General features: G+C 45.7%; 2 protein-coding genes across 54 annotated transcripts in view; one reads left to right on the top strand and one right to left on the bottom strand.

Moving 5' to 3' along the window:
* The window catches only part of LOC127009273 (uncharacterized), a 9,960-nt gene extending 3,797 nt beyond the window's left edge, over nucleotides 1-6,163 (bottom strand). The window contains exons 1-2 of one of the 4 annotated variants that reach the window (XM_050882177.1): nucleotides 6,068-6,163; nucleotides 4,936-4,997 (exon numbers count right to left, since the gene is read on the bottom strand). In XM_050882177.1, coding sequence (XP_050738134.1) covers nucleotides 4,936-4,965 — 30 coding nt within the window. In that variant the 5' untranslated portion in view covers nucleotides 4,966-4,997; nucleotides 6,068-6,163. Of the gene's footprint in view, nucleotides 179-4,935; nucleotides 4,998-5,645; nucleotides 5,771-6,059 lie in introns of those variants that run through there. The other 3 variants (XM_050882178.1, XM_050882180.1, XM_050882176.1) reach the window with 3 other exon arrangements.
* Nucleotides 6-3,994, top strand: LOC127009274 (keratin-associated protein 5-3-like). Of its 50 annotated transcripts, none has more exons than XM_050882181.1 (10): nucleotides 102-195; nucleotides 238-447; nucleotides 532-657; nucleotides 700-741; nucleotides 784-825; nucleotides 868-951; nucleotides 994-1,035; nucleotides 1,246-1,287; nucleotides 1,918-2,001; nucleotides 2,044-3,994. In XM_050882181.1, exons 1-10 carry the CDS (start codon nucleotides 177-179, stop codon nucleotides 2,595-2,597), a joined length of 1,245 nt encoding a protein of 414 aa, XP_050738138.1. In that variant the 5' UTR covers nucleotides 102-176; the 3' UTR covers nucleotides 2,598-3,994. The 50 variants fall into 50 exon arrangements, 24 of the variants coding, with proteins under 24 accessions (XP_050738156.1, XP_050738157.1, XP_050738138.1 ...); XM_050882182.1 differs by having other exon boundaries at nucleotides 1,918-1,959; XM_050882183.1 differs by having other exon boundaries at nucleotides 1,918-1,959; nucleotides 2,086-3,994.
* Nucleotides 6,164-8,967: the final 2,804 nt, after the last annotated feature.

Raw genomic sequence — 8,967 nt, forward strand, 5'->3', positions numbered from 1 at the left:
ATGGACTCCTGAACCCATGTAGTGAAGGTTCTTCAGCAGGGGATGGACTCCTGAGCCCATGTAGTGAAGGTTCTTCAGCAGGGGATGGACTACTGGATTGCTGCAGTGAAGGTTCTTCAGCAGGGGATGGACTCCTGGATTGCTGCAGTGAAGGTTCTTCAGCAGGGGATGGACTCATGGATTGCTGCAGTGAAGGTTCTTCAGCAGGGGATGGACTCCTGGATTGCTGCAGTGAAGGTTCTTCAGCAGGGGATGGACTCCTGGATTGCTGCAGTGAAGGTTCTTCAGCAGGGGATGGACTCCTGGATTGCTGCAGTGAAGGTTCTTCAGCAGGGGATGGACTCCTGCACCCATGTAGTGAAGGTTCTTCAGCAGGGGATGGACTCTTGGATTCCTGCAGTGAAGGTTCTTCAGCAGGGGATGGACTTCTGGACTGCTGCAGTGAAGGTTCTTCAGCAGGGGATGGACTCTTGGATTCCTGCAGTGGAGTTTCTTCAGCAGGGGATGGACTCCTGGACTGCTGCAGTGAAGGTTCTTCAGCAGGGGATGGACTCTTGGATTCCTGCAGTGGAGTTTCTTCAGCAGGGGATGGACTCCTGGATTGCTGCAGTGAAGGTTCTTCAGCAGGGGATGGACTCCTGGATTGCTGCAGTGAAGGTCCTTCAGCAGGGGATGGACTCCTGCCCTCATGTAGTGAAGGTTCTTCAGCAGGGGATGGACTCCTGGATTGCTGCAGTGAAGGTTCTTCAGCAGGGGATGGAGTCCTGGATTGCTGCAGTGAAGGTTCTTCAGCAGGGGATGGACTCCTGGATTGCTGCAGTGAAGGTCCTTCAGCAGGGGATGGACTCCTGCCCTCATGTAGTGAAGGTTCTTCAGCAGGGGATGGACTCCTGCACCCACGCAGTGAAGGTTCTTCAGCAGGGGATAGACTCCTGGATTGCTGCAGTGAAGGTTCTTCAGCAGGGGATGGACTCCTGCACCCACGCAGTGAAGGTTCTTCAGCAGGGGATGGACTCCTGGATCGCTGCAGTGAAGGTTCTTCAGCAGGGGATGAACTCCTGCACCCACGCAGTGAAGGTTCTTCAGCAAGGAATAGACTCCAGGACTGCTGCAGTGAAGGTTCTTCAGCAGGGGATGGACTCCTGCACTCATGCAGTGAAGGTTCTTCAGCAGGGGATGGACTCCTGCACCCATGTAGTGAAGGTTCTTCAGCAGGGGATAGACTCCTGGACTGCTGCAGTGAAGGTTCTTCAGCAGGGGATGGACTCCTGGATTGCTGCAGTGAAGGTTCTTCAGCAGGGGATGGACTCCTGGACTGCTGCAGTGGAGGTTCTTCAGCAGGGGATGGACTCCTGGACTGCTGCAGTGGAGGTTCTTCAGCAGGGGATAAACTCATGGACTGCTGCAGTGGAGGTTCTTCAGCAGAGGATAAACTCATGGACTGCTGCAGTGAAGGTTCTTCAGCAGGGGATAAACTCATGGACTGCTGCAGTGAAGGTTCTTCAGCAGGGGATAAACTCCTGGACTGCTGCAGTGATGGTTCTTCAGCAGGGGATGGACTCCTGCACCCATGTAGTGAAGGTTCTTCAGCAGGAGATAAACTCCTGGACCGCTGCAGTGAAGGTTCTTCAGCAGGGGATGGACTCCTGCACCCATGTAGTGAAGGTTCTTCAGCAGGAGATAAACTCCTGGACCGCTGCAGTGAAGGTTCTTCAGCAGGGGATGGACTCCTGCACCCATGTAGTGAAGGTTCTTCAGCAGGGGATAAACTCCTGGACTGCTGCAGTGAAGGCTCTTCAGCAGGGGATGGACTCCTGCACCCATGTAGTGAAGGTTCTTCAGCAGGAGATAAACTCCTGGACTGCTGCAGTGAAGGTTTTTCAGCAGGGGATGGACTCCTGCACCCATGTAGTGAAGGTTCTTCAGCAGGGGATGGACTCCTGGACCGCTGCAGTGAAGGTTCTTCAGCAGGGGATGGACTCCTGAACCCATGTAGTGAAGGTTCTTCAGCAGGGGATGGACTCCTGAGCCCATGTAGTGAAGGTTCTTCAGCAGGGGATGGACTCCTGGATTGCTGCAGTGAAGGTTCTTCAGCAGGGGATGGACTCCTGGATTGCTGCAGTGAAGGTTCTTCAGCAGGGGATGGACTCCTGGATTGCTGCAGTGAAGGTTCTTCAGCAGGGGATGGACTCCTGGATTGCTGCAGTGAAGGTTCTTCAGCAGGGGATAAACTCCTGGACTGCTGCAGTGATGGTTCTTCAGCAGAGGATGGACTCCTGGACTGCTGCAGTGATGGTACTTCAGCAGTGATTGGACTCCTGGACTCCTGCAATGATGGTTCTTCAGCAGGGGATAAACTCCTGGACTGTTGCAATGACAGTTCTTTTACAGGGGATGGACTCCTGCACCCATGCAGTGAAGGTTCTTCAGTAGGGAATAAACTCCTGGACTGCTGCAGTGATGGTTTCTCAGCAAGGGATGGACTGCTGGACCCCTGCAATGAAAGTTCCTCAGCAGGGGATGGAATCTTCTGTCTTCTGGACTCTCCTTCCAAGCTGAAACTTGGCCAGGTTATGTCTGAGGTATTTTTACCTTGAATTTGAGCTGGAATTCTTGAAATATTGTGTTTTAAATCCAAACTTTCTATAATATTTAGCAAAACTTCTTGGTTTGGTTTTCCTTCAGACGTATATATTTGTCCCATGTTCAAACAAGGATCATTCTGCAAGACCCCTGTGTTTTCCTCATTACTTTCCGATGAAGCATTGCTCCCCTTTGAAACTAATTCAAGCTCTTCCAAGACAGGAGTAGTTTGATTTTCATTTTCTTTGTAATCAAATCTCTCATACACCGGATGCAAGCTTTTGGTTCGATTTATCAATGAAATGTTGGAGTCGCTGTTAATCACTGAGGAAGGGAGGGTCAATGTTGGGGTCCTTGTCAATGTGTGCGGTGTACAGTCTTCGGCAGTTTCTTGGACTTTTTGATTCTCATTTGTCTCGCCTTCAATGGCTGTGGAAATTTGCCAAATACTGTCTCTTCCTTCAACACGCTGATTGGATAATAAACATATTGGCTCTTTTCCAGTAGAAGTAACCATTCCTTCATCCTTTGTTGGATGGACAGTGCCTATTGTGTTGTTCCCGTGTGTAACATTTTTCTCTGGTAACGGTACAGAGTAGGCTTGTGATGGGGAACTTTTGGACTCTGTCTTCTCAATTATTTCTGACTGAAGTATAATATTGCCATTTGCTTCTACTTCATGTCGTGGAGACGCACCTTTACCTTCCATTCCGTCAGCATTTGGTTCAATGCTTGAACCCATTTCATTAACTTCTCTGCACAAAAGTTCTGACTGTTTTCGAGTTTGAGAACTTAGGAATGTCATTTCTGTCTCACAGGAATAGAAAGTTTTGTGTTCTATATCACGTAAAACATGTGGTTTGCTCATTGTTTCGTCCTGGAACATCAGATGTCTTGATCCCGTTCCTTGGACTAGTTCTGTAATACTTGTCAAATTTCCCCAGTTTCTTTCCCCTCTCATATTATTGTATTGATATTTCAGAGACCTTCCTCTTTTCCTAAATCTCTTGCGTCTCCGTTTTGGACGCCACGTGTTGACAAAAATCGGCCAACAGTTGACGGTTGTCGCTGGAGATTCTCCAGATTCACTTAGTGTAGAAGCCTCAGAAGCCTCCCCCTGTGTGGAGTACGGCAAGAACTTTAGCTGTGTTGGACTCCACGACCACCGGCCACCGTATGTACGCTGAAAACTGCTCACTGGGCTCCACGACCATGCGCTCTGACAGTGTTGACTGACGCCGCCAGCAGGAGACGGCCCGACGCTAGGTGGATGAGTGTTCGCCCCATCCATCAAGCTGCCGGGCCAGTTCTCAGTGCTTTCCGGCTGCAAGTTCCTCTCATCCTCCTCACAGTCAAGTCCACGTTGCATATGGCACGTGATAATGCTGTTAGCCATCTCATCACCAACACTCACCTGAAATAAGATGATCCGCTGTAAGGTTCCATGACTATTTCATGTATGTTTGTAATTGAATTTTAAAACATCTGCACCGATAAAATTTTATACTTTAGGAGCTCATATTAAGAAATATATTTACATAGGAATATACAATAATACTTTCGTTACCCTCCTTGGCATGGCATCTCTCTCTCTCTCTCTCTCTCTCTCTCTCTCTCTCTCTCTCTCTCTCTCTCTCTCTCTCTCTCTCTCTCTCTCTCTCTCATATGAAGCCAGGTGACGAGTAAAAGAAATAATGAGTCAGACAAAGCGTAGATATGAATAAGATATTTTCGCGAACTAAAAACCTAATCCGGTCTGATCGCCACCGTAATCAAGAACTCCTTTTCTTCCTCGTGCTACGGGCCGTTGATTGTAACTTCCGGGCATGAGAAAGAGAAAGCCAGTACCCCACATGACTTGCTTAAGGCATTATGGCTGGTAGCGCAAGCTTTGTCAGGCTACAATGCATAGCCCCTTATAGTATAAATGCGCTTGTTCATCATGGCCCAACTAAGCCATTTTAACACGCACACCTTGCCACGTCAAGGTGTTGCCCCATGAACAGTTCTGCTTGTCCCCGCTCCTCCCACTCTGCTGGACCAGGCTGACGCACCTGCCCAGGTATTTGAAACGTTCATGCACTTGAAGTAAGCACTGTTCATATTTTCACCTTAGCATCTAGTTGTTGATAAGAAACAAAGTAAAAGCAAACAACGTATAAGATAGTAATTAAAGATTACCTAAATGATAGCTGCATGTATTGTAAAGCTGAAAGGAAAGCGAGTATAGTCAAATATATGCCTCCGTAAAACATGAAAGTTAATTTACTAACATTATCACGTTTCGTCAAGGTAAAGGTGGGTACGGAAGCAATTTGAAGATAACTTTCACCTCCACTCTCTTTAACTCACCTGCAGAGCCGTCTGCTGCTGCCCATCCATTCTCCGTCTGTCTGCGTTGCCGTAAGGAAAACCTGGAAATCACAATGTGAGTCTTAATGAATAATTATGGAATGGAATTCGATGTTAAGTCATCCCACTCTAGGAGTGGCCTCATACCGTCCACTACCGGGACTACCCCACCCCTTAGGGGAGGCCGTGACCCGGTCCGCTCTTCCGACTTTTGCCGGCTGAGGGTCTTGAGCAGGCGAGTCCGCAAGGGCACTGGCTGTCAGATTTCACTTCCGTCAGGCATGAATTTTGTTGATGCCTGTGCTAAAATTTAAAATAACTGGACACCCACAAATCTCTGTGTGTGTGTGTGTGGTTACCTATACTAGTTGTATTTACCTAGTTATGGTATACGGGAAAGAAGCTACGCTCGTTCTGTCCCGTCTCTATCTACTATAATCCAACTTGGCCTTAAATTCATGAATCGTCTTTGCGTGAACCACACCATTTTCCAGGCCGCTTGTGTGTATATAGTCTGAAAGAGGTAAATATTTTTTCACGGTTCAGTATGCGAACACTGCTACTTAGTGAAGAGTATATCCGCGGAGTTTCAAATTTGTACGTGGAGTGAGTAAGCTGGTAACGGGAAGCAAATTTCAGCCCGTTCGATAATGTTCTAAGGTTGACAATACTGACAAATCTCGCTCTTACTGAACCACCACATTACTCACCAATATAAACTTTTTATCTTGATTCACACAATTATTTAAGTGAATTGGTCAGTAGCAAATTGGAATGAGTCTGTCGCTTGCCGTCAGCGCGCCGTGGCAGGCGGCGTGGGCTGGGTGGCAGCTGGAGAAGTGAGTCAAGGCGAATTCTGGATATGATGTCACCGGTATACAACTCGATCCCCTCTGGCCGGACTTTGCAGGAGAGATTGGAGAGCAACGAACAAGTAGCACAATAGCACAGCACTTCATAAAGAATAATAGAAAATTCTTGAAATCTAACTGAAATCACCAATGTATTTCTTTTTTATATCCTTCAAAAAACAAAAAAGAACACAATATTGACCGCGGTTCCATTCCTGTCGCACTATTTCCATTAATCAATATAACACATGAGTGACTAGAAGCAAGGCTCACCCACGCACCCACACAGACTCCACCGGACACAGGCACTGCAAGGAGATGTTGCTGGCGCGAGCGACTACGATGAAGTGACGGTCGGTCGGGACTCGCTGCAGCTGGCAAGGCAAGCAGCGCGGAGAGCAGCCCCACCTTCCTCCCGCCAACCTTCCTCCCACACGCTCAACACGCTCCGACAAGTAGGCGAGACTCGCCACATACCTGCCCCAACCTGTTCACAGCTCTCGAGTCACGACTGCATATTGCCAAGAGTCTAGATCTAGATTCTATATTGGACATGCCACCAATAAACATGAAAAGTGAAGCCGGACTTGATAATATTGTAGTTTTCGTTATTCTTTTTACGGTAAAGGTAAACAGCTCAAGGGCAATAAACAAAGAAAAAAAGGCCCGCTAATGTCTGCTCCTACAAAGGTAGAGGAGTGGCCAGAGGAGAGGTCAATTCGGATGGAGAGGTGTCTTGGCACTCCCCTCCTGAAAGAGTTCAAGTCCTAGGCAGGAGGAAATACAGACAAAAGGTGGCTGTTCCAGAGTGTACCAGCTATAGAATGAAGGAATAAAGATGCTAGTTAACTCTTGCATAAGGGATTTGGATACCGTAGGCCCGTAGAGGTATATATATATATATATATATATATATATATATATATATATATATATATATATATATATATATATATACAGGGAATATGAGTTGTATTTCTATGGGAGTGTAAGTTTAGTGTTTATATATATATATATATATATATATATATATATATATATATATATATATATATATATATATATAGAGAGAGAGAGAGAGAGAGAGAGAGAGAGAGAGATATATATATATATATATATATATATATATATATATATATATATATATATATATATATATATATATATATATATATATATATATATATATATATATATATATATATATATATATATATATAAGGAGATGCTTTGAAATGTGGTAACTATAGGGGGATAAGGTTTTTTTTTTTTTGGGGGGGGAGGGGGGATATACCCCAAGGGAGGAAGGCGGTGCATGCCGCGCAACCCCCCAGACGGCTGGTAGAGAGATGCCCAATTCTTTCAAGGAGGAGGCCCAACAACGGGGCAGAGGGTGTCGGAAAGAGCCCACCTTTCCACTCCCGTGGCAAGGGGGGGGGGGGGGGATAAGGTTACTGGAGCATGGCATGAAGGTATATGAAAAAGTCCTGGAGAAGAGGTGAGAAGGATAATAATAAGTGATAAATATCAGTTTGTCTTTTGCTCTGGGAGATCAACAACTGAAGCAATATATACTATGAGAGGGCTTCAGGAAAGGTTTATGGAGAAGAGGAGATAGGCACCATGGAAGCTGCTGTATGCAGATGACGTGGTAGTAAATGCAGAGAAAGCAGAAGTGAAAGAAAAGTTTAATAAATGGAAGGAAGGAATGGAGGAGAGGGGTTTGAAAATTAATATGGAAAAAAACAAAGTACATGGTGACTGGAAAAGAGGCAAGAGAAAAGATTAAATTAAGAAAATATCCAGGATGGTGTGGGAAGGGAGTAGGTGTAAATTCTATCTTGTGCACATGTTGCAGGCAGTGGTGCCACCTGAGATGCTCAGGCCTCAGAAATGTAAGACGAGTGCAAAATTTTACATGCCCAGCTTGCGTAAGGAGACAGCAAGGACAAGAAAATGAGAGGGATGAACTAGAGGTGAATGGAGGAAAGCTGGATGAGGTAGAACATTTATGTTATTTGGGAGATGTTCTGGACTGTGAGGCAGGAATGGAGAGGACAGTGAGAGCGAGAGTGGCAGCAGCGTGGTTAAGTGGAGCTAGGGAGGTGGCTATATAATAATAAACAAAGGTGTTACTCATTCTGGCCGTTATTTGACATTTTCAATACTGTCGCGACATACGAATTTTGACATTTTCGCGGAGTTTAATAACTATTATTCATGCAACGATCCAAAGATTTTTTTTTACAGTAAATTTCAGAGGGCTGTTCAATCAACCATTAGCGGCATACGCTGGGGGGCGCATCGCCTCGCCCACCCCACGACGCCAAGATCGAGGGACTCCCCCGGGCAGGTCTCCATGCAGGCTTCCTTCCCATCCTTAGTAACCTCCTGGGAGAATATATTGATCGACTTGCCCACGCCACGAGCTCGGTGGACGTCCCCTTAGCCTTTTCTACTCGGGATCACTTCTTACAGAGACAACCTGGTGAGCACTCTCAGCTCCTGGGTAGCGTACCACATGCCCGTATAGCAGGCGTTCACGGACTATGCAGGTAATCGACCTCGAATCGGTCTCACGGAGTAATCGCCGTTTTGACAGTCATTCCAGCGATATTCCATGACTTTACGTAAAACTTAATTATTACCTAAGGCAAAGCATCAATCGACCTCTTATAGCAACTGCTATTCAGTGTCCATTCTAACTTACTAAATCTGTGTACGTATTTATGTATGCATGTATGTGTGTATGTATGTATTTAACATCAAAGCTCGCCATAAGCTGCAATAATTCTCCTTGAAATTTTCTTGAGCTGACGTGGCGTCTAAATTTAACTTTTGTGTCAGTTTGTATATGTAGGCTAGTACTATGCATGTATGTATGTATGTAACAGCTTTTAGAAGCAGTGAGTAGCGGGCTTTTTTATCCATTATTGTTTCCCTTTTCTTGCCCTTGAGCTGTCTCCTTTGCTGTAAAAAAAAAAAAAAAAAAAAGCTAATTTCAGAACAATATGATGGCAACTTTATAAACTTACGTGGGGAGGAAGAACACTGAAGAGGGTAGAGAGAGAGGGAAAAAATAGTCGTTAAAGGAAATATTAAACCACAAGCAATAAACTAATTTTGTAAAAGTATTTTAAGCTGTTAAGTAAATTGAACACCGTTGTAAAGGCGGCAGCAC

The sequence above is a fragment of the Eriocheir sinensis genome, chromosome 40 (genome assembly GCF_024679095.1).
Source record: "Eriocheir sinensis breed Jianghai 21 chromosome 40, ASM2467909v1, whole genome shotgun sequence".
Classification (NCBI taxonomy): domain Eukaryota; kingdom Metazoa; phylum Arthropoda; class Malacostraca; order Decapoda; family Varunidae; genus Eriocheir; species Eriocheir sinensis.